At 39.9% G+C, this 26,040-nt stretch overlaps 1 protein-coding gene across 2 annotated transcripts in view; it reads left to right on the top strand.

Moving 5' to 3' along the window:
• COG6 (component of oligomeric golgi complex 6) overlaps positions 1-26,040 on the top strand; it is a 95,907-nt gene that overhangs the window by 50,367 nt on the left and 19,500 nt on the right. Inside the window, exons 8-13 of one of the 2 annotated variants that reach the window (XM_090027023.1) lie at positions 1,008-1,101; positions 7,881-8,009; positions 8,106-8,197; positions 14,052-14,116; positions 18,700-18,791; positions 21,171-21,288. In XM_090027023.1, the coding sequence (XP_089883149.1) occupies positions 1,008-1,101; positions 7,881-8,009; positions 8,106-8,197; positions 14,052-14,116; positions 18,700-18,791; positions 21,171-21,288 (590 nt within the window). Of the gene's footprint in view, positions 1-1,007; positions 1,102-7,880; positions 8,010-8,105; positions 8,198-14,048; positions 14,117-18,699; positions 18,792-21,170; positions 21,289-26,040 lie in introns of both variants that reach the window. The other variant, XM_090027014.1, reaches the window with a different exon arrangement.

The following is a 26,040-nucleotide window of genomic DNA, read 5'->3' as shown; positions in this document are numbered from 1 at the left end:
TCATTTTCTTTTGTAGCTAGTATCTAAATTAAACAGACTTTGGTGTTCCAAGTTATATATACTACTTTGGAAAAGCACATCTTGCTTTCTCTTTTTTCCCTTTTTTTATATGGTTACCGGAAAGTTGGAATCACTTGTATTTTCAGCTTAGAACAAAGATAGGATTGTTATGGGATGTTTTTGGAATAGGATTGTTTTGGGGATGCTTTTTTCACATTAGTAATACTTTTTCCACATAAGTACTCTTGTTCAGAAACCAAAATATTGCAAAATAATCTGATGGGTAAGCAAGCAGATGGTCCTTCAAAAGATTAACAGGAACATTCCTGGAACGAGCTGGTATAGTCAGTGGATTGGTGGGTTAGATTTTCATCAGTTGGCTCCTAAATTTATATTTAGCATGAGTTACAAATGGAAAATGAGACTGACAGTTGTGAACTGGTCCTTAATGACATGGTATCCATATTGGGGGGAGAGGGGGAGGAGGGAAGGAACAAGCTGCACAATTTGACATCATCTTATTAATGTTTTTGGATGCAATATACAAAAATATAAAGTCACATTCATTGCTTAAAAGAGCCACTCAGATAAATGTTGTATTCCTTTTTGATATTCCCAGTCATGGAATTGATTGTCATGGAATTAAGGTGTACTTCTAGATTTCATGGTTAGAAGGCTGTGTAGTTCTTGCCTACAGAAAACCTGACACTAAACCTTACCTTACTGATTTAAAAAAAATAATAATTGTTGTTGAAAATTTAGATCCACAGTTGCACAGAAAATTACTATTCAAGGGAAACCTTATCATAATGACACTAGCTTTCAAAATGTGTTACTGGTTGGCCCTGCTTGATTACAAAATGGGTCTGTGGTGTAATGTAAAAAGGAATTTTTATGTTACAGTTTCCCTTTATTTTCTTATGTTATGGCAGGGCATCAAATGTGTTACAATGTCTTCATGCTGTCTAAGGATTGGTTGTTTCCCTGATATCTTATTTATGTTATAGGTGAGTGCAGGACACTGACACAAGAATCGTGTGACATTTCTCCAGTTCTCTCACAAGCCATGGAGGCCTTACAAGACAGACCTGTCCTCTATAAGTACGTACATATTCATAATTCTTTTTCATGGGGATGAGAGCTTCTTTTCTTCTCTTGCTGAACATGTTTCTTCAGTCTACACTTAAAATCTACAAGGTGATGGGCTGTCAGCCTTGCATCCAAATTTAATAAAGGCAAGTTTCGATTTTTCTGAACTTTCAGTGATACCTTTTTACAGTGTACAAAAATCTCATGGATCATTTGCAAGATTAATATCAACTTGCAAAATATCAACTTTAGAATAAAATGTTATATCAACTATACTTTCATTCAATCAAATATGAGTGAATGCTTCTCTCCAAAGAGACTTTTTTGGTGGCTTATAGCTAGTAAAAGTTTGCTGAGACTTGATGCTGTGCATGATTTCTTCAAGTGTTGCTTTTGTAAGAAAAGAAAGTATGTCTTCCACTTAAATACACAGTATAATAAAGCAAAGTTATAATAAGCTACTTTTATTGTGAACTACAATGGCAATCACCTGAGATTTTTTTCCTGCATTTTTGGAGATCCTCAGTCAAGGTCCAAATCAGGATTTAACTAGATTTCTCCTCTGATAATGGAAGATCAGGCTGAACTGTGTATTTTATCCTGGGCTTCTAACTTTCACTATTCTCTCTTATATTTAACTTCTCCAAACAACATAAATAACCCTAAGGCTGGTATTCTCTAACCTTCTGAGTGCCATCTAAGTGCAGTTTTAACCCTGGTTTGTTTGTTTCTTTCCTCTTTTTAACTTTTTAAGTCAATTTTCTATCAAACAAAAATTAATTATATGCCAAAAATTTTTGTCCTCATAAAACATTCCTTGAGCTGTTTATTTCATGTACTAAACTAAGTGGGATGCTGAACTCAAAGAATAATTAACTATATTCTATAGTGAAAAAATAATTCTTGTTTAAGACTTTCTGAGAGGGTTATTTTAAACTGAGGTGCAGTATATTATTAATAAACCACATGGTGGCACTGTGAGAACTGTTTTTTGTTTTTACTTTGAATGCACAATGTTTTCCTGTGTGTTTTTTGCATTTAGCCCTAATACAGCAAAGTACTTGCACATGTTTAGTTTTCAGCATGCTGTTAGTTGCATTGAGTTTGGTATTACTGCTTAAGCGCTTTAAAGTTATGTATGTGCTTAAGGGCTTTGTTGAATTAAAGTTTTTATGAGCAATGCAAAACTCTAGAACTCTTGGTTCAGAAATTATATCTTTTATTAAACCAACTAAGAAATCACAAAAAATATATATCTTTTTCTGCAAGCTTTCAAGTGCATACATACTTCCTCAGGCTCAGGGAAAGTTAAAGATGGTAAAAATTCCCCATAGGTAGAAAATAAATTTTATTTTTGCACAAAGGCAGCTGAAGATAGAAGTCTGTCCCTCTGGATCCATGAGAGTGTCTTTGTGAGTTGCTCTTTGATGTTTAGATAAGGCAGCATTCCTTCCCTGGACGTTTTTAGAAGCAACTTTTTTGTGCTAGAATTGGAGGAAACAATTGCACAGAACATCAGATGCTTAAAATAATGTCAGGATTCTACTAGGTTTTTCCATCTGTCATGTAAATGTGTAGCGATGTGAATGCGATGTAACATTTTAGTAGTTATCTATCTGTAGCAATAAACTGAAGTGAATTAAGTTCAGATAAATTATTATACCCAGTTGCTCCCTGACCACACTCCTTGAAAATTAATAAAACTGACCAGAAAATGAAGAATTTGTTTGAAAGTTAACTAATTTACTTCTACAATATCTGTTCTTTGTTTTTAAATAGTGAGGGAACCATATGCTTTTTATCTTTCCTTTTTTAAGTATATATTTTATTTGCTTCCCCTTTTGAAATATTTCTTATTGTATAGCTCTGTGTCTAGAAAAGTTGAATACTATTGTATTATGATTCCTCTTGGGGTTTCAAGAGAATGCACACTACAGTGGAGATCATCTGTATGTTCAAGAAATACAGGGTGCATATTTCCATATGCTGTACAGCTCTGCATGTTCATTTGAGGTAAGCATCGTCTTACCTGGGGCCTTAGTGTTGAAAGTGATGCATTATAGAGCCAGTATGTCACAGCTTAGGCCTGTACCTTCCCCAAGTGCCACTCTTGCCACCTTCCTTCACCCAATCTACTGCTCTGCTTTCTGCTCCCTACTCTGTGCTTTCTGTCTGTCTTCTCCTGCTTTCTGCTTCTGTGGTGCCTGTCCTTTTCCTGATCTATCAGGTGCCATGTACAGAGGCTGTCCCTGTCACTTGTGCCACAGGTTAGCCATCCCTGCTTATTAAGTATCTATTACTTCACTATCAGGTGCCTGCTTAGGAATATAAGCCTAGAAAGGGTCTCTGGGTCCATCAAGTCCAGTCTGCTGTTCACAGGCAGCCCTTTACTCAAGGGATTCCCCAAAATCACTACTCCAAGCGATCATACACAACTACAAGGCACAGTCCCTAAAACATCAAGAACATCATTCTGCAAGTAAAAGAAGTACAGACAAGATGGTTGCTAGTGCCTTCCCACTGCAATTACCAGAAAATAATTGGATATTATATGCTTGGAAGATATATTACATGCTTGGAAGATCCTAGGAAAAAGGACCATGCCATATCCTACAGAAGAAGCCAATCCCCACCACATGCATGGGAGCAATCCAGCCTGTCTGACCTAGGGGAAAAATTCCATCTTGACTCCAAATTTGGTGATTAGTATGACATGCAATGAAAGAATAAGACCTTTTAGCCAAGAGCCTCTATTACAGGTTATAGTGCAGTGGCAGAGCTGCGTGTGGAAGGGAGATTTCTTATATTATCTCCCCATGCTCTTTTCACACCAGCTTAGGGTCATTAATACCATTACTCAGTTTTTGTCTTCTCCAATAAAAACTAATAAAATATATATTTAAATTAATGTACTTCCTTTAAAGAGTGTAGTCCATGTGATTTTTTTTCAGCTTTTACAGAAAGTTTCTGATTTTACTATCTATGAGAAAGATACTGCAGTGTTTTTGGCTATCTCTTGTAGGTTCATTGTGACATAGTCAGTTGTTTGTTTTTGCTGCAAAAGTAGGCGTGTGAAAGCAGTTTTGTTTCCAGAAATAAGAAGTAAACATTTATGTGAAACCTTGTTGATACTTTATATTATCTCACAAATGAAGTCCGTATCCTGGCTTCAGTTTACAGTCCTTAGGACTTCTGGAGAGGAGAAAGTAAATTTTCCCCAAAAAAACCCTTAGGTGATAGCTATTAAACTTACTGGCCATGTCTACCTAGCTAAGGAAACGATTTTAAGTATGAACTTATATTTTTTGTTGATGTTTGAGACAGAAGGCTTAAAAAGCAGTCACACCCCACTCTTCCCCGCCCTCCCCCCAGGGGCTGGACCCATAGGGCTTTTTGTGCCTGCACCGGTATGGGACCAGGAAATTCAGGTAAGAAGTGGGGGGCCAGGCAGGGGAGGACTGCAGGGATTGCCCTAGTCCTTGAGGCTTGGCCAGGCAGGGGAGGACTGCAGGGATCGTCCTAGTCCTTGAGGCCTGGCCAGCTCCCGCTGCATCCCATGGTCTGACCATGCAGCTGGGAGCCATGTAGTGCAGAATGGCCAGCAGGCAGGTGGGAAAGTGGGAGGGGGCGGGTGGAGTGGAAGCAAGAGGAAGCAGCCCCTCCCCCTCCTGCTGCCAATGCCCCCATGCTGCACCTGCTCAGAGTCTGTGTGGGTCTGCCTGTGTCTGCTCTCCATTGTCACTGCTGCCCCACAGGGCGGTGGTGACATGGCGGAGAGGCAAGACAGCCCTGCGCAGGCTGCAAGCGGCTGCACCAGGAAGCACCAGCCATGGGGAGAGGGAGCAGCAGTTTTTCTCCTGCACTGAGCACCAGTCTGTTTTCTATTGCCAGTGCTTAGCTGAGATGGGCAGTGCAGGGCATACAAGCTTGGGGCTGTGCACTCATCCTTGTCTGTACCCTGGGGCTGGGGCAGGGGCCCTGGGAGTGAACAGGAGCCAGCGGCAGCTGGACGGGAGCATGGGGTCCATGATGGCATCCTGCCAGCAGGGCCCAGAGCAGGGCGGTAGGAGCGCAGGGTTCTGGCGGGAAAGGCTCTATGGAGCTGGGTCAGCTCCCCCCTCTCCCTGCTGGCACAGCCCAGCCCAGCTCCACAGCCCATGCCACGCATTCCTACCGCCCCGCTCCCATACCCACATCCATACCCCCACACAGATATCCACACATCCCCACAAACCCACGCCCACCCACCCATACCCCCCAACATTCCACACAATATACAAGACTAAGACTGCATTCTGAGCTTTGAAGTAATCACTTCTGCATATACAGCATGAATGCACACAAATTAGGACAAAAATCTTTTTAAAATTAAAATATATTATTATGGGTGTTTTGATTTTTAGTATGTAATTTTTTTGTTTTTCCCCTAAGATGGCAAACCCTCTTCCCCAAAGAGTACTTCCAGGGGCAAGGGGAGGGACTTCCAGTGGCAAAGGTAGAGGTTAGGGGCAGGACTTCTAGTCCCAAGATGGCAACCAGGGGGTGGGGCACCTACCCATGTGGACTTTGATAGCTTGCCAGAACTTGGTAAGCAGCCCTCTGCCTGAAATAAGTGCCCACCCCTGAATATAAATGTTTTTGACACAAAGATTGCAACCAAAAAATATGTTTAGGTTTTTTGATTTTACATTTTTAGTATTGGAGAGATTATTATTGGTTAGTGCACCTAAAATAGTTTTATCTGAAAAAATGTGTCTTGTATTCTAATGAATCGTGAGTGATGTCCCCATAAGGAGGATATAAGTTCTGACGCTGTACTCTTGCGGTGACTTGGAAATTTAGGGATTTTTTGTTTGTTTTTCTTTTTTAATGTTCTTGGTGGTCTAATTCCAACCTCCCCACCTTCACTTTCAAATACTCCATTTCCCTTACACAAAGTCAACCATACAGTCCTTCATACAATTTTCAGAGTTTTAAACAGTGCTATACAAACCAGAAGTCTGTTGCATTCTCAGAATAACACCCTCATTATCCTGCATCTCATACATATAATCTGAATCAGATAAGCAAAGGCCTGAGCAAAATGAGAAGGGCAAGAGTTAGGAAACGAACCTGCAGATTTTTGGTTTTATATTTTTGGTTTTGGTTTTTTTTCTGGTTAACCTTAGATAACAGAAACCTTGCACTACTGACAGCTCACTTCTGGGAACTGCATTCATTACAGTGCAGCTGAAATAAATACTTCATTTGGGTGCCCTTCGTTTTCCCAACAGAATAAAATCAAATCTGAAAACTTTGCATTTTCTTTATGTGTAGCTTGATCATGAAAGCACATTTCCCATCTTATTTTTGAAGTTTTTTCTTCACCTTTTTCCCTCCTCTCCTTGCTAGTGATTAAGCCCTATTAGGAGTTTGATCCATTGTTGCAGAGATGAAAAGAATCCAAATCCTGTTTTTCTTCCTCATAATGAATGTTTATTATAAAGTAATAGTAAATATTCTATTACATACAATAGATGTTACTGAATTTTTGTGTATGAAGGATCAGGTCAGTTATGTTAGAGTCTACTGAGAGCAAGAAGAAAAACAGAATTTTCTGTTCCTCTTACTAATAAAATTTTCCATAGTATATTACCATTTTCAAAACCAATGAGAAAAGCAATATCATAAGACTTAGCTGTTGTATTTGTGTTTTTCTATTATATCATTGCTTGCTTGAAAAAAATAAGCTTATTTCGTTTGTGGTCTTCTATACTTTTCAGTGAGGAGCTGCTGTTCCTGTTCTGTCAATAATCAGCATACCTGGTCTCTGGTGCTTTTAATAAGTTACCTTTTGCAAGTTTTTAAACGTTTAAAATTTCAACATACATGTTCACTCAACTCATCAAATAACATATATTTTATTTATTTGTTACTACCGTACAGGGGCACTCTGCACACTTATATTTAGGGGTTAAAATATAATTGATTGTGTAGAAATTTAAGTTGTTCTCAGTGTGCTTATTCTGCAACAGAGAAAAATAAAGCAAATAATAATTTATAATCAAGATGAATAAAACTTTTGTAATTTATTCCTTCAACTTTGGGTAGCAGTAAGTGAACATAAAGGGAGTCTGGTTAAAGTGGAATCAGGGGCTGTTAGGGAAAAATACTTAATAGCTTTTATATGAGAAAATGTATTTTCTTTAATATTAGCCAGTGTTATATGAAGCAAACATGATAGTAGTTTTCAAATATTTGAAAGGCTGCCAGAAACAAGAGAAGAAAAATTTTCTTCCTTTGCCACAGAGTAGGAAAAGAAACTATGAATTTAAATTACTACCAAGCAGATTTATATTTTATTGACACTCAGGGGAAAAAATCCTTACTGAGAGTAGCATGACAAAGGAACAGACTGCATAGGGAGGTTGTGGAGTCTCCGTCTGTGGAGGCTGTCAAGAATAACCTGGATAGACATCTCTCTGAGATGTGTTTATAAATAGCTTATTCTAAATCTGGGCAGGGCATAGGACTTAAGGTCCCTTCTGATTCTGTGGTTCTAATAAATGCTGTGACTTGTATATTTCATTTTTCGATTGCACTCTTTTCCTGTGGCAGAAGCAATGTCATCTTGAATGACATTTTTAGCGGTAACACAAATGAGAAGGTTTGGAGTCCCTTTAAAATGCATGTGTTGATGTAACATTAGATAGTGCAAAAAAAAGGGTACCTGGTGTTAGTCTCTTTAAATTAGGTTAATCTAAGTTTTGAGAACAGAATGACTCATTTGACTTTTTGAATTTCAATTACAGATACACTCTGGATGAGTTTGGAACAGCTAGAAGAAGTTCAGTAGTCCGTGGTTTTATAGATGCTCTTACCAGAGGAGGTCCTGGTGGTACTCCCCGACCTATTGAGATGCACTCTCATGATCCACTGAGGTACAACTGTAGTGAAACTGTATATTGCTCAATCTTTTTTTTGTCATTTGTACAAAAAACCCTTAATCCATGGTAACAATTTTTGTTCTAACTTAGATATGTAGGAGATATGTTGGCCTGGCTGCACCAAGCTACAGCTTCTGAAAAAGAACATCTGGAAGCTTTGTTAAAACTTGTAACAGCTCAAGGTATTATTTAGATTTTTAAAGGCTACGTTGTTAGTCTATGGAAGCTGAAGTTGGAATTATCAACTTGTCTGAAAAGTACAATTAAACTCTTGGAATGTTGGTTCTTTTGCTGTGATTAGGTCATATTTTAGATGACTTAGAAAACTGCAACCAACATGTTTTTAAAGCAGAAACTTATTAATCAGAAGGAATATTTCAAAGGCTTTGTGCCTTTCACATTAATGTTGCACTTCAGAAGGGGCCCTTTCTTGCTAGTCTTCAGAACTCAGGTGCAGGTCTCTAAAGTGTGCCTATAAAAATGCCATGGTACATTTCCCTGTTGGTGTGTTGGGGACTTTGAAGTCATATTTGTTTGATCTAGTAGTAAAAAGTGTTTTCTAGGTGGGGGGGCATGTGCCACTGGATCTGCATGGGTCGAGCAGGCTGCCACAATGGGCTGGGGTTGGGACTCTGCCAGGTTCTTCGGCAGGGGCATTGGGCCGGGCTACACTCAGGGTGGGTGGTGGTGGCACTGGGAGTGGGGCAGTCTGCCTGAGAATGTAGAATTTAGAAATTGAAAGTTCTCTATTTCATATCTGAGTCTCCCAGTGAATCAGGACACTTGCTATGAACATCTGAGAGGCTCCCTAAAATTCTGTATCTCTAGAAGAAAAGGATCACAAAATCATCAATAAGATGGTTTATGTTAGGGACCTATAAGTTGAAGCTGCTTTTGATAGTTTCATAGATGTAGGTCAGAAGGGACCTAAGTAGATCATCAAGTTCGACCCCACGCCCTGGGCAGGAATGAATACTGGGCTCATATGACCCCTGGTAGGTATGAGCTCATATGACCCCAGCTAGGTAATTATCAGGCCTCCTCTTAAAGACCCCCAAGGTAGGAGCCAGCACCACTTCCCTTGGAAGTTGGTTCCAGATCCTAGCTGCCCTGACTGTGAAGTAGTGCCTCCTGATGTCCAGCCTGAACCTACTCTCAAACAACTTATGGCCATTATTCCTTGTTACTCTGGGAGGTGCTCGGGGGAACAGGGTCTCTCCCATTCCCCACTGGTCCCCCTGGTAAGTTTATAGACGTCCACCAGGTCCCCTCTCAGCCTTCTCTTGTGGAGGCTGGATAGGTTTAGGTCCTGCAGCCTCTCCTCATAGGGTCTGCCCCGGATCATGTGGCCACATCCCTCCTAAAGTGCAACACCCAGAACTGAATGCAGTACTCCAGCTGTGTGGCCTGACCAGTGTCACGTAGAGGGGGAGGATCACGTCCTTGGCCCTGCTCGGGATGTATCTGTGGATGTATGACAAGGTGCGGTTAGCTTTACTGACTGCGTCCTCACATTGGCGACCCATGTTCATTTTGGAATCAATAATGACTCCAAGATCCCTTTCTGTCACTCTGCTTACAAGAAGGGAGTTCCCCAGCCTGTAGGTATGTTGCTGGTTCTTCTAGCATGCCCACCTCACCCTAAATCTTGGTGTCGTCAGCGAATTTGAACAGGGTGCTTTTCACCTCCTCATCCAAATAGCTAATAAAAAAAGTGAACAGTATGGGCCTGAGGAGTGAGCCCTAGTGGCCCACATCCCTCCAGGTCTAATATGACCTGTCCACCACCACTCTTTGGGTGCAGCCCCTCAGCCAATTTGTGATCCATCTGACTGTGTAGGCATCAATGCCACAGTCGCCTAGGTTTTTAATGAGAATAGGGTGGGAGACAGTGTCAAAGGCCTTCCTGAAGTCCAGAAAAACTATATCCACCATGACACCTGCGTCCAGTGGTTTTGTGACCTGATCGTAGAAGGCAATCAGGTTGGTCTGACAGGACTTGCCCCTAATGAATCCATGCTAGTGGCCCCTGAGCATCATCCCCCCGCTGGTCCTTCACAGATGTGCTCCTTGGTAATCTTCTCAGAGACCTTCCCCTGGATCAAAGTAAGACTAATGGCCCTATAGTTGCCAGGGTCCTCCCTCCACCCTTTTTTGAAAATGGGGACCACATTGACCTTCTTCCAGTCTTCTGGCACCTAGCCAGAGCACCACAAGTGCTGGTAAAGCCATGCCAGGGAGCCTGCGATAACTCCTGCCAATTCCCTCATCACCCTGGGGTGGAGAGCATCTGGACCTGCTGATTTGAACACGTCCAGCCCCTCCAGAAGTTCCCTAACTTGGTCCTCCCTGACCCTGAGTCTGTCCTGAATCTTGGTTGGGGGAGATGTCCTGGTCCCTGCACAAAAAAATGGAGACAAAGAATTTGTTAAAAAGGTCTGCTTTTTCCTCTGGTGCAACCACTAGCTTTCCAAGCGTATTCTGCAGGGGCCCCATGTTACCCTGTGCCTTCTTCATACTCCCTATGTATGTAAAAATACTTTTTGTTGTCCTTGATGCTAACCTTAGTTCTGTATCTGCCTTAGCTTTCCTAACAGCCCCCTACAGACCGTGAGCAATGGAGGTATACTCCTCTTTGGTGATAGCCCCTCCCTTTCACTGGGTGTACACCTCCTTTTTGGCTGAATGCCTTTGGCAAGCCAGGGGGGCTTTTGAGCACTGTTGCCCCTTTTGATTCTCATTGGGACTGTCACCCTTTGTGCTCGAAGGATCATCTTGTTAAGGAATGACCACTCGTCTTGGACACCCAGTTCCCCTACCCTCCAGGACCCCAGTGCCCCTCCTACAAATCTCAACTCATTGAAATTGACCCACTTGAAGTCAAGGGCTACTGCCTTGCTGCCGGCCATTGATACCCTGCACTGGATGGTGAATTCCAGCAGGCGATGATCACTGTCTCCCAGGTGGTCAAGAACCTGGACTCCCCTCACAAGGTCATCGCCTGTGGCCACCAGGGCATTCCCCCTGGTGGGACTGTGCACATTCTGGGTTACATGGAGGTCCTGTATCTTAGCAAGGAACAGTCAGACCTGGCTGACTGCTTCTCCCAGCAGATGTCCGGGTAATTTAGATCACCTATAACGACTACGTCCCTTGACTTAACTGCCTCTGTGAGCTGACCTGAGAATTTGCGGTCCAGCTCTTCCTCTTGGTTGGGTGGTCTGGAGTAGACCCCACTGTTAAGTCCCTTTTCCCATGACCCCCCTGTATTCTGACCCAGAGCACTTCAGTCTGCCCTTCCTCTGACCCCATCCTGTTAGTTGATGTGTAGTGCTCTTTGAGGTAGAGCGCCGCACTCCTGCCTTTCCTCCCCCTTCTATCCTGTCTGTATAGTCTGTAGCCCCTAATGTTTACCACCGAGTCCTGGGATGAATCCAACTCTTAAGTGCCTGTTTCAATTCACACAGAAAGTAATTGGAAGATTTCAGTGGGAACTATATAAGGTTGTAAGCATTAGTTGTATTTTTAGCTAAGCAATTGTATATTTCGTGCAATGGTGCTACGTTGTGACCAGTGGGTATTTCACGTAAGATACTAAAAGTTTTCTGTGGACTTCTCTGCTGATGTGGTCTTCAAATGACTGGCATTATCACAACTTATTTCTAGCCTAAACCTGTATTAGAGAGAGGGAGAATACACACACACACACACACACACACACACACACACACACACACACACACACACACACACACACACACACACACACACACACACACACACACACACACACACACACACACACACACACACACACACACACACACACACACTCTCTCTCTCTCTCTCTCTCTCTCTCTCTCTCTCTCTCTCTCTCTCTCTCTCTCTCTCTCTCTCTCTCTCTCTGTCCTTATTGTGGTATCTATGTGTAAATTGAATATTTACACTGTGGCTGTGACCAGATATGTACAAAAGAAAAGGAAAAAATATATCCATAATTGAATTGTATATTGAAAAAATAGATTAATAATTATCTGAAGTTTTCCTTTGCTTTGCCAAAACAAAGCTACATGTCCAACCTGCTGTAGATCATGGAAAGATGTAGATCCTGTTCCGGTGGAGAAAAAATCTAGCCATTTATGGAAAAATGTAAAAAGTCATAGTAGATAACCCTAGTTTGTTAAAACCACGTAAGAGCTTTGTAGTGTAGAATAAAACCCACCAGTAGTGCTGTTTAGTTGTCTAAAGGCTAAGAGCAAATGTAGAGAAATTTTGAATCCCTAACGTGATGGCCAGGAAAACACCATCTTTCTCTCCTGTAGAATTCTACACAAAAACAGCAGGGACTTCACTTTCCTGCAGACTTTTGACCTGGAGGGGGAGAATTGGGAAAAAAAATCTTTAAAGGAGATGCAGCAGGGATTGCATTCCATAAGGAACTGCACTGTAGGGCAGCATCCAGAATTAAGCATGAGCTAAATATGCTCCGTGGAAAAGCAGATAGAGCAAGGATCAGAGATGGAACAGAGGACAGCCAGCAGCTGAAGAGGAATCAGGAAAGGTTTCTATTCCTGCCTGTTCCTCATATCTGCTTTCTTCTTCTGGGCAAGTCCCTTCCAAAATGCCATAACTTCAAACAAAATAAGTGGATATCTTATCATCCTTTGTGGCAAACTAATAATTGTAATAATTGTATTATTAATCATGTTGTCAAGTTTCTTTTTACTAAATAAAATGCAAAAATTATTAATACATATGCACCCAGAATATGACTGAGTCCTGGTGCACTGTGTAAACCACCAGTGTTTGAGATCTTTTTTTTTGCAATTCAGATGTCAGCTTTAATTCAGTAAGAACATCTGTTTTTGTTGATCGCATCTTGATGCACTTGTTTTATATGTGTAAGGATTTGCTGGTTTCTTGATGAGCACTACAACATGAGTGCTCTTATCTGTAAACTCTGTTAAAAGGGATAATATATCCTCTGGGTGCTTGTCTTTTACGAGCTAGCTGCTAGGAAAGGAGGTTGAAGCTTTTCATTCAATTTAGTTTTTTTGCTTTAGTTGCTCTCCATAAGTACCCTCTTATATATATCAATGTAAAATGGCATTGTGGCTGCGCTGATTGTACCTTATAGGGTTTCAAAGATTGTGTTTTGATCTGAAATAAGAATAGTTAAATATGGCTTAATGTCAACTGATTTTATCACGTGGCTTAACCACACTCAGTTATAGTTCATCACGTGAATGTCATCTGAGGCTGAACTCGTGTTGACAGATTTTAAATTAGAGTTTGAGAATTACTGACTTCATTAATCTATTTTGAGACAGTAATAAAGTTGAGAACTGTAGACCATCTTCTGTTTATGACAGTATTGCTTACAATGCACCAGTTCATTTCTATTTAATGACAAAGGGGATAAGTTAGTGTTTTTATTTATATATTGCTTTGTTTTATAATGAAGGATATATTTGCACTAGTCACTTGAACAAGTTACTGGTAAAACAAGAATTTGTTACAGTTGTTGTATAATATTGCAAGGAAGCAAGTGTGTGGATAATTTATGGGGAGAGTAGGTGCAGAGGTATTTACTGTTGATGTAGACTTCTGCATTTCCAATTCTGACTTACCACAATGGGAGATGACACTGATCATTGGGCTGCTTGAAATGGCATTTGTTTTTGTCTTTGGTTTTCCTTAGCTCTGGTAATATGAACAGGCTTATGATGTATTCTCACTAGATCATTTATACTACTGTCTGTTTTAAAGAGCGTATAGTGTTTGTTCAGGGGCTTGTATTGTCAAATGTATGTTCAAATATTTCTAAATTGCTTCAAGACTCAAAGCCAATAGAGACCAGTAGGCATTTTTGTCACAAGGATACAGCAAATTTGTACGAACTGTTTTTGGTGGAGTCAATGATACAAACACCCAATGAGTCAAACACCCAATGATAAAACAAATGAGCAAATGTATACAAGCAAAAGTTGGACATACATTTCTATAATAATTATTGTTTGTTTGCATTAACAGTAGGTGTGGAAGAAAATATTCAAGAAGTAGTTGGGCATATCACAGAAGGTGTCTGCAGACCTTTAAAGGTGGAGTATTTTTTGTGCGTGTGTGTGTATGTGTGTGTGTGATATACATATCCAAGCTCAATTGTGGATATTAGAAAGAGCAACTTTTCATACATCTCTTAATTATAGATAATTTATGTTGTAAAGAGTAAACGTATACATAATTTAAATATTAGGGGATTTTATGCATTAAAGATGTTATAGCACATGGATATAAGAACACCTCTCTCTCTCTCTCTCTCTCTCTCTATATATATATATGTGGTTCAGTGGCACTAAATTTTGAAGTATTTCTGACTCCCTCCAAAGGCATTTAAATTCAAGGTTTAAATTTGTTAATTACCTTTACAGTTAGTAAAGGTTAGTTATGATCTTCTATTTCCTTCTAGAAAGGCAAAGAAAACTTTAACTGATTTTTATAGTGGTGTGTTTCTTAGCTTTGAATACAAAATAATTTCAGGGGAAATACTAGATAAAAGCGTATTTTAGTGTTCATATTACTAATTAATGATATAACTGTGTAACATGAGGAAATACTAAATTAATATTAGAAAATGTACTAAGGCGTACTTATATATCACTTTAGAAGCTAAAGTATTTGTAAAAACAAATGTAATGATATTTTAAGGAATTTTATTTGACCTGGTAGAGAACATTGGTCTGTTTAAAAAAAAAAAAAAAAAAAAAAAAAAAAAAAGGTTGTACTAGGAAATAATTTGGTAGATATAACCATTTGAGTATATTTCCAGATAATCATAGCATTACAAGATATAGCTGAAATGTGTCAATGTTCCCCAAGGATCACAAGGTAGGGTAAAAGAAATGCAAGAAACCACTATGATCTCATTTCACAGTTTTCACTGTTTACCTGCTTAATGGCTAGCACCTACAAAAGTCAAATTATCAATATTGTTTCTAGAAAATATTTTCTCAATATTATGTATTTGTCTGATATGTTTTGACTATATTATATAGAATGTTCTTATTTTAATTTGAAAATGCTGTGCAATGCATAGAAGTAATGGGGTGAAATATTTTTTCTTATTAAGTAAATAGGAATTTTGCTGCTGACTTCAGTAGAGCTATAGGATTTCACTACAGGTGACTTTTACACATACAGCTTGGTATCTTATGAAATTAGTGTTGGTTTCTTCACTTCTGTGTCTTTTATACAAGATAGAAATGGTTTTTAACCTTTTTTAGATTCAGAACACCTCTCAGAAAATGCCAGCTGTTAACTTTCACTCATCTTTTGACTGCAGAAAAATAATAGAACAATGCCGCTTTTGCAGAGAACTCAAAAAAATACGGTGGGACAGATCATTTGTGTCATTGTGTCTTTCTGTTTGAAACCTCTGAGTTTATCTTGTGAATCATGTGTAAGTGTTTACACACCTAACAGTGCATATTTTATGATGCTGTGGCACCCTGGCTGGGAATCACTACATTCTGATCTCTAGTACCTGTGGAGACACCCTAAAAATCTTCAGCAGTATGAAAGGTTGCCACCCTTCCAAAGCTTGCTAAGCTAAATAGAAAGCTATGGATCATTCCACTCTATTATACTGCAAGTTATAATGGAGCTTGCACTTCAATCTTGTGAACCTTGTAAATTGTTGTCAGAGTTGCTGTACTTGTTTCTCCTGGGGAAATTTTAAGTCCCAAACAAACAACACAGAATGACAGCAAATAACTGCAACCCATTTGCTGTAAAATGGAATTAAACATGGTCTGCAAGCCAGATCTGGCACATGGAAATGGGTCATCCAGTCTCTGTCACTGGTTGAGAATCACTGCCCTAATGACTATAGAACAAAATGTTGTATATTTCTGTATGTGACACCACAGTAAACTATTATTTTGCAGGGGATCTGCAGTGGACATTTGTAAAATCTTCACTTCCAGTTAGCTTTATAATGAAACAGATATATTACACCACCACTCTAAGCACTTAAGTCTTACATGCTAGCATAACAGTTATTTAAGATAGTCTTTACTTCTGTGTTCACATCTGAATACATGGAGAATAATATATGGCTTTCTTAATGCTTTAAATGTCCCCATAAGAATATCGCCAGCCTTTGAATTTCCTTATTTTTGAAGAAATGTTTTAATTCTGTGTAAATAGGAATTGTCCCCACTTCTTCATGATAAAATGGTACTTAATATCATACAGACCACTATTTTCAAAGATGAGTACCTAAATTTAGACAGTGTCTGATCACTTGCAAGTACTTTTTTGCTTAAGTAGGAGTTGGGGGTACTTGCCATCACTGAAAATAAGACCACTTCTATTTAGATGTCTAAATATGAATGAATGTTGAATGAAGGTTGAAAATTTGACCTAAAATGATAAATACTTCTGTTGCATTGTAGATGAGAATGATATTAATCACACAATACTTAAGGCTTCGTATTTAAAAGGTTTAGACATTTTACTCAAGACATATGAATATAAAGTGCATAGTATTTGATCTTTCCTCATACAACAAAAAATAATAATAATTAGCAAGGGGTGAGGGTCATGCATGTCAGCCTGCCTCTAGCAGTACAGTCTTTGCCTGTTAGTAGCAGCATGGTGTCCTGTTGTTCCTAAGAGACTGCTACTATTATAGGGAATGTCATAAAGTACAGAAAATGATCCTTGCAGACTCTTGTTGTTAAGAGATTGTCAGGTGTTACTGCAAACAAGTGCAAACTGTACAAGGGAAGATGTGGAGCTTGGGTTTTGTTGTAGCAAAACAGCAAGGTGTAAATAAATGGTCTGTGATTTGCTTCCAAACATGATATTGGTGTCCAGCATAATTCTTAGAGGATGGGTTTCTAGGAAGCATCGGTGCTTAAGCCACCTCTGTTGTTTCTGCTTCTTTAATCACTTGTCACCTCCCATTTAACATTTTTGAGTCTCTGAATCTTTCAGAAAATCCATTCATCTTGTTATAATGGCCTTTTTACTTTTTCTAGTTTCCTTTATTTTCATTTTTTTCCAATTCTTCAGCTACATTTTGGGGTTTTTTTCACATCCCTCCTACCCGTTTTCTTCCCCAACCTGTTAAGTGCCTTAGGCAATTAATTCTCTTAATCCTTCTGCTTGATCATCTCAGTGCAAAATGGGGAAATCGGTGTGTGTGCATGCATATGTGTGTAGTGTGTACGGCAGTTGAGGATTAATTGAAGAATTTTGCTTCACAGGTGTAAGTGTTAAGTATTGCACTGCTTTTTTTGGTCTCCGCAAAGTAAAATGGATATGGAATGCATAAGCTTGGTTTAGTTCCCTTTGCAGCTGGCTCAACAGATAAAGTTAACTGACATGCTATATTGAGGAGCAGACAAATAACTTGGAAGGGTGGGCAATGGGCAGCAATTTGTCAGTAAGTCCAGGACTTGCAGGAATGAGGGTGTAATAATCAGTGGTCCTTATTGCTTTATGAATACCTAAAGATTGACACCCTACTCTCACGAAAGCTTGTGCTAGACTAACTAAATTATAGATTTATATATATGGTGCAAATCTGCCCTGCCTTCTGCTTGACTTCAGACTAACACAGGAAACTATTCCTGCTGCTGGGACAGTCCTTTTATGATTGTGTTCAGACAGCATGTACCTACAGACAGCACATCAGTTGTGCAGGTGTTAAGGAAGTTAACCCTGTTGTTCTATGAATTCAATATCTCCTGGCCTAGTGAGCAGGTTAATGATTTCATTGTATTAGTGTTCCAGGGATACAGGTGGTAGCTGTGTTGTTCTTCTGCAGACAAAAGTAATCAGAACTCTTGGGGGGGGGTATCTTTTATTAGACCAACTAAATAAAAGCAACTCCAACTTCTACCTCAGCCTATTTTGCATAAAATGAACTTTTCCCACCAAGAGATCGTGTACCACCTTTCAGCTCTCCTGTGAAATATGAATTTTCATTTCCACCTGGGAGAAATTTTACAGTCGTTGCACTCTCCTATAGCTGAGAAAGGTCATGTGTACCCAAAAACTTGCAAATAAAGAATTTTTTGCAACTATCTAGTTGGTCTAATAAAAGCTATCACCTTCCCAAGAGTTCTGATTACTTTTGTATTAGCGTTTAAATATATCTGCTTACGTTCCAGTAGTTCCAGGGTAAAGAATTGGTTACAGGTCGTTAACACAGGAGAGATTAAATCAGGTCAATCTTAAAATTTGTCAAGAGAATGCCTGATATTCTGGGTATTCAGAGTCTTTTCATGTTGCCAGTGATCCTCTGTTGTAGGTCATAGATTTTGCAGCTGTCCATGCTATTCAGAGCTGAGTAGAATTCCAGCATGTGCTAGTGCTAATCCACAAAATGATTTCCTTAGATTAACATTTTCAGCAACAAGCAAGTTTCATGCAAAACTGTATGGAAAATGGGATAGTTCTAAAGTAATGCACCTACTTGTTTTCTGCCCAACAGCTTCCAGCCAAAAAACTTTGATTTAAGAGAAATCATACAATTGAGGTGGACAGTACAGTTTTTCATGCTTCTGAAATGTTATTTCTCAATGAATGCCACTTTTATTGTGTATGTAAAATCAAAAAGACCGGCTTTCAGAATATGTTGAACTGAACATATTGGATTCTTTTCATTCCACAGGTCAGAATTGAGCAGGTGATTGTAGCTGAACCAGGAGCAGTTTTGTTGTACAAGATTTCTAATCTTCTCAAGTTTTACCATCATACCATCAGGTATACAAGATTACCAGCCATATTAAGTATCGTACTTAGTTGAATCTAAGACAACTCTAAATTTAAGAGTTGGACCCCCCCCAATATTTGAATATTGATCTTAATTACTGTGGGGGGGGGGTCCTCATAAGTTCACCCCCCTCCCCCACCGCTGAGGCAAGGAAAGCAGTGGCAGGGGGTCAAGAGGTGGTGGGAGACAGGCAGCCGCTGCTGTTCTGACCCCAATCCCTGAGCCACAGCAGCTGCCTGTTGTGTCCTGCCGCCCTCACCTTGTACTCCAATCCAAGCTGAGGGGTCCCTTTCCACCCCCCCATCCCGTGTTCAGCAGGGGTTTAAAAAAACCCTTGTCTTGGTCTCAAGAGTAAATACAATAGTTTTCCTATTCAGGCTTACACATATTCTAGTGCATTCAAACAATAATCTTTCACTGCAACAATGCTGGGTGGGGTTTTTGCTGGGGGGAGGGGTTTGAGTTCTGCCATTTTTCTAAGCATTGCACAGAACAGAGGAGATACCATCCAGCCTTCAAATAACTGTCATTGTTCTTAAATATAATTAAAATCTCTCCGGAAATGCAAAACAGTTCTGTAGAGTATGCTACCAAAATGCTTTATTTGTATTTCAGTGGTATACCAAGTTACATATATGCAAAAAAACATGAAAAAATGTTAAGGCTACTAAGTTTAGCACTCTTTTAAAAAAAAAGTCAGGGAAGGCAAAATTAAGGTTGCTTACAGAATTTTTAATTCACTCTGTTCCCACTCCTTGAACATGTGCAGTATTATAGTCTTTAACTACATGATCATATGAAATTTTTTTTTCTACTGGCCATTCTTATTCAATGAGTAATGAGTTGGTCTGATCTGTATACTCATCTTTATATTCCAGTTAGGCTTATACTCCTCTCCTATAGATTTGAGCTAATCGTGTTCCATCTAGTACGTACTTTCAGAGAAGGTGGTTGCCAAGCCAGTAACAAGTTTTGAATAGCTGAGATTTCAGGGCCAAGTTTAGGTGAGGCATTTCATAGGAACAGTAAAAGGCATATTCCTGACAAAGGCAGTCCCTCCTTATTATATGAAAAGGTACTTTGTCTATAGCGAAATCAGCATACAAATTTTAACATAAGCAAAAGTCTGTGTGTGTGTGTGTGTGTGTGTGTATATATCCCCCCTAATTTCATTCTTAAAAACAGCTGAAATATTTTTGTAGAACTTCCCCCCATTAACTCAACCTGAGACTCCATATTAAAAGTTTAGCAACATTGTAAACATTACAAAATGTGGTTTATAACAGAAAGTGTTAGACAACCTTAATTATAGACATTGCAGTCAACAGTACATTGTCAAAAGATCATAGTAGACAATCCTAGTAGCCAAGTGAGCTTTCCTGTATAGTGGGAAATGGATCTGGTTACTGTAGTTAAGTCTAATTTAAGAGGTGCTGACTTTACTGGGGGCAGATGATTCTCTGAAAATCAGGCTGCCATTTTTCAAGAATGCCAGATTAGTTCCCCTCGGGCATGATGAATTTTTACCCAACATGGTCTGTAACTAACAATCACTTTTAGTTTAGATAGTAAATTCATCTGCAAGAAGTGCACGTGCATATTGAATGGGGTATAGAACAGGTGTGTTCAATTTAATATATTATTTTAACACTTGTAGGAATAAACCATGGGCTTTTAAAACTTTGAAGGTGAACATATTCACACATTTATCTGGGAGAGCAGGGTAGAATAAAATGAAGTTACAGTTTTTGCTTATGAGAATTATATTCTTTATAGCCAAAGCAAAATTAATGTTTAAATAGATGGTAGCAAGATTAATGAAGACATGTTTCTTTCCACAATGAAAAATAATTTGAAATATTAAATGCAAAACATAAAAAGATTCCACTAAGTAATGTGTGTTTTGCTTGCAATTAACAATTCGAACATTTTAAGAAACAAAATAAAACCTGGATTTGACACTATATGTCTCGGTACATAGAACAAGCGCTAACAGCCACAGTTACAAATGATTAGACATTTTCTCCTTCTACTATTTAAACATTAACAATTCAGCATTTTCTTATTCCAACATTTTTCATTTTCTCCTTCTACTACATATAGTGAACTTCTTGATAAGTTATGGGTATGCTCTAGTTACATATAGTGTCTAATTATTTGTAACTCTGGCTGTTAGTGCTTGTTCTAACTAATCATCCTGTCTTACAAATTACCTTAGAATTAATGAAGAACTGCCTGCTGTGACGGTTCACTGCGCATTTCAACTTTTGGAACTTGTATGATATTTTTTAACATGGCATTGAGCAAAGTATCAGGATCTGTATTGTTTCCTTTTTTATTAAACTAAATAATTCTCTTTTGGTTTTCAGTGGTATTGTAGGAAACAGTGCAGCTACACTGTTAACAACAATTGAAGAAATGCATTTATTAAGCAAAAAGATATTCTTCAACAGTCTGAGCCTTCATGCAAGTAAACTAATGGACAAGGTTTGTTTCTTAAGCATAAGCTTTTCACATTTTAAAATAATTTCTTTAATTTTTCCTTAACTCAGAAAAATGTTTTGAATAAAAATTGTTTACATTTTAATTCATGAACCCTAAGGTAACATTTGTAAATCTCTATCGATGGTATGACACTGCTTAGAAAATGGAAAAGTTAAGTAGCTTCTACTCGTTTTTATCATTTTTTCCCTTTGGAATCTTTCCTTTTGTCTGCTTTTACATAGAGATCAAAATTTACTGATTGAGAATATTTTTGTATCAGGCTTAAAAATCACACTGCTTTTATTTTCATACTGGGGGGGTGGGGATGGAGTGCCACCACCCAGCACCCCACAGTGCCACCACTCAGCCTCTGGACCCATGGGCCGTCCCCCACCTGCCGCTCAACCCCGCACTGCTGCCGGCTCCCAGGAACAGGTCGGGGGGAGGGGAGCTTGCATGCTGCAGTGGCCACCTGATACCCAACGGCAGGCAGCATGCCTCCCCTCCCCCTCTCCTCCCTCTCTCTGCCAGTTGTTGTCAGGGCCTGGGGAGCAGTGGAAGCAGGGGGTGTGGCAGAGGAGTGCTGCCACCGGAAACCCCACTTCCTCTTCCTGCACTCTGCCCTCCTTTCATCCTGTCTTCCCCTCCCTACCAGCTGATGGGGGTAGAGTGGTGGCACGACCACTCCCATGCTCCCTTGCCCCTTCTGTCTGTAACAATCCGGGCCCTTGCAGCTAGTCAACGTGCACCCTCTTGGCAATGCATGTGCAGTTGGCCCAGACCATTACACAGACAGACAGACTAAGGCTTTTATTATACTAGAATTTGTTTAAACAGGAGTACAGTAATTTTTACATTTGTTTCAGTATAATAAAAATTAATATTACAAACCTACATAAAGTGACTGTGGCCACAATCTGATGATAATTAGTTTATTGATGTAGGTGTTCAGTATGGGCATGATGCTGCAGATAGTTTAATTTACATTACTCAGGCAGAATCTCCTGGGTATGGATTATTTGAGTGAATTTGGTAAGAAAGAGTGTTCGTCTCAGGCAGTCCTTTATTCATGCATTTTAAAATGTACAGTTTTGAGGTTTTTCCATGTTAACTCTATAGACTCTTGGCTTGCTAAGTCTGCAAGTTTTGGGCTTTGAGGCCATAAGCACATTCTAAGGGTACAGATCTTCTATCTAGTGCCCTTCGCTAGACCGCTGCCCAGGCCTTGAAACTAGTGCCACCTTCTCCAAACCTCCTTTATTGTCAGGTTAGTCTATTGCCCATGTGGCAATAAAAATCACTTCATTGGTATCTCTGATATATTTTTAAATAACAGATTTTATTGCCTGTAATTCAACTTATTTTATTTACTTATCTCAGAGATTTTATCTGAGATAAATATGGCCTGGTTAAATAATACTATTCCTTTTGTAGCCTCGTTGTTTCAGATGATTTGGATACCTTAAACAGTCGATCTAAAATACAAAGAAGTTTAAGGAATTTAAACAGTGATTCAGCTAACAGAACTCTCAGATTTTTACTTGCTCTTCACAGCCTCCAGATTCCAGAGGATTACGATCATTCCTGCTGGTACACTGCTCATTTGAGATGGGACTTTTTCACCATGTTCTTATGCTGAATTAGAAATGCATTTATGCTGCATGACTAAATTAATTAATTGTAAACCACCCTGAGCTGCCTTGGGGAGGGTGGCATATAAATCTAATAAATAAATAAATGCATAAACATTATATGTCTAGTAGTTGGTAGAGAGAAAGGAATCACATTTTAACAGTGCTCTTCATAGAGTCTTAGAAAAGTAGGTTTGGGAAGGACCTCAGAAGGTCATGTAGTCCAGCTCCCTGCTCAAGGCAGGATTGTCTGTGACTGAACCTTTCCAGTTGAATGCATGTCTAATCTGTATCCAAGGATGGAGATTCCACAATATCTCTGTGTAGTCTGTTCAGATGTTCAACCATCATCGTAGGGAGAAAGTTCTTCCTAGTGTCCAACCTCTGTTTCCGTTCCTGCATTTTATGACCATTGTTCCTTGTTCTCTCCCCTGCAGTCACAGAGAATAGCTTAGGTCCATCTTCCTTATAACCACCTGTCGGGGTAACCGAACACCAAGTGAATCGGGCCCCAAGGTCACGGTGGGCCAGGGTGGCAATTGGAATACGAACAGGTGGGATTAGCGGTGATGGAGTGTGAGCTGTATGGGAAGTTTAAACAAAGATGATTTATTTACTCACGCTTGGGAAGCGGAGGCTCAGATATTTCTTCAGTTACAGTATAGCGAACAGCAAAGGGGTCTGTTGGCCCACGGGGTTCACTAGCGAGCCCTTGTTTTCTGCCCCCTGAGGGATAGGTGCGGCTGCCCACTAGCTAGTCCCAGGGCTGGTCAACAGCTCATGAGCGGGATAACAAACAACAAAAACTGTAACGTAGTGAATCGAGGAACGGGGTTGTGACACCAGTCCAAAAGACAGTCCATAAACCGAGGTCGGAGATGAGAAGCCAGAATGAAGTAAGCCGAAGTCAAAATCGAAGCCAAACAGTCCCGTAATCGAGATCGAAAAGACGAGTCGCTCCACCCGCCGTCCGCAGCCTCTGCTTCCGCCTCACAGTTCCTGCCGTCCGCAGCCTCTGCTCACAGGATCGAGCACAGTCTCTCCTCCAAAACACATACACACTATCTCACCACACCCGGGTGGCGGCTCACAAACCTTTTATAAGAATTTAGTGGCCAATCAGAACACTCTTCACAGAGAAATTTCTAGTCAAATTACATCATGCAGTCAGTGAACTGAGCATGTGCGTTAGATCAGATTACCTCATCCTCTGTGATTGATAAGCCTCCAGGTCACCCAGAGGGCACATTCTGGGGGCCTGTCTGTAGTTTCAACTCCCTGTGATGGAAGCACCAAACTTAAGATTTTTCCTTGACACCACCCTTCAGGTACTTGAAGGCTATTATCAAATCCCCCCTCAATCTTCTCTTCTCCAGACTAAATAATCCTAATTCTTTCCACCTTTCGTTATAAGTAATGCTTCCCAGACCACTATGAATTTTTGTTGCTCTGTGCTGAACTGTTTTCTAATTTGTCCACATCTTTCTTGAAATTTGGTACCCCAAGTTGGAGACTATACTCTAGGTTAGGCTCAGCAGTCTTGAATATAGCAAGAGAATCATTTCCTTTGATTTGGAAAATTACTATCAAGTATGTCTAATGCTGAAAATTATTGAATGTAGTGCCTGTGTTTAGGAATTCCCTTTAAATTCCCCTTAAAGGAATACCCTAGAAGACAGAAGCTTCATGTGCAGGGATGAGATTGGGTTCCATCATTTCAGAAATAAATTCAGTAAAATGAACATTAGAAGGGGATTCCTCCCTAGAGACAGAATTCCAGGAACAGAACTTTGTGCCAATAAGAGGAGAGGTAAGAACTACTTGTTTGCACTGTAAGCATTTGTAACAAAAGGTCTCCTGAAGGTGGGCTTATCAGGAGAACCTTTATGTACTTTCCTAGCTTAAGGATAACCATGGTATAGTAATATAAAGGGCAATCAGACAGTTATTTGAGGATGGCCCAAGGTGACAAACCAAACAAAAGGTCTGATGGGTTGCCAAAGGGCCTTGTCTGTTTTTAACGAAGGCTCTGAGGACTTCAGAGTATCAAGGATGATGAAAATGACTTCTGCGTTAAAGGTGGAATTCAGTCAATGCTTGGAATACTAGAGGCACCATCTTACCTTGCAGTATGTGATTATAAAATAGTTCAAGTATTAGATCTTGAAGCTCACTCTACAAATTGAGACCATTGTCACCAGGCAAGTTATCTTTAACATTAGAAACTTGAGTGAAAAACATACTGTGCAGCTTCAGAAGGAGCTTTTCTAAGGTTTGTTGCATCATATTAGTATCCCAGGAGAATAATAATCTTCTAAACCAAAGCCTCTGAAAAGTGTGAGGCCCTGCAGGAACTTGGGAAGGCATCATAGAAACATTAGCCTGCTTTGCCTAGCTAAAAGAGCTATAATAGCTGTCAAATTGAATGTAGATGGAATTTCTCTCGATGTTAACAAAGTGATTTTTGTAAGGGAGCAGCCCTGTTTAGACTACAGCACAAACTTTTCCTCTGTTTGGTAAATGGTTTGTGTGAGATCCCTGGGGGATGTAAGTCACGAACTCTCTGATGCCAGGTCTAAGTAGTTTTGCTTGGACAGGAACCAGGATTTCAGGAAGGGGGTTTCCAGGCTAGGATGGGGCCAGGTGCCAGCTGGACTCGCCCAGAGCCACATTCTGGGTATAGACATACAAAAATGTTTCTGGGAGTACAAAGTGGCCAGGCTTTATCAAGTGTCAGTGGCTCTAATGTAATTGTCCATGAGCATGCTCTTACCCTGCAAGGAGTGAAAACTAAGCTGCAGTAATTTTACCTCTTTCATTGAGGACTAAACAGTAGCTGTTTCACTTTATTTCACTTTCACCTACTGAAAGGTAAGAGCATACAGATGAACAATCACTATAGCAAGGCTTTTGATGTGGTCTCCAACAGCATCCTTGCAGGCAAACACAGTAAGTATGTGCTGGATGAATGGACTGTAAAGTGGATAGAAAACTTGCTGGAGCATCGAACTCGGAGAGTAGTAATCAATGTCTGCTTGGCAGCCAGTATCAAGTGGAGTGCCCCATGAGTCAGTCCTGGAGCCGGTTTTGTTCAATGGATGTGGACAAATTGGAGAGGGTCTGT

The sequence above is a fragment of the Crocodylus siamensis genome, chromosome 1, assembly GCF_052110815.1.
Source record: "Crocodylus siamensis isolate JL-2025a chromosome 1, ASM5211081v1, whole genome shotgun sequence".
In the NCBI taxonomy this organism is placed as follows: Eukaryota; Metazoa; Chordata; order Crocodylia; family Crocodylidae; genus Crocodylus; species Crocodylus siamensis.
This window is presented reverse-complemented; position numbering and strand designations above follow the sequence as displayed.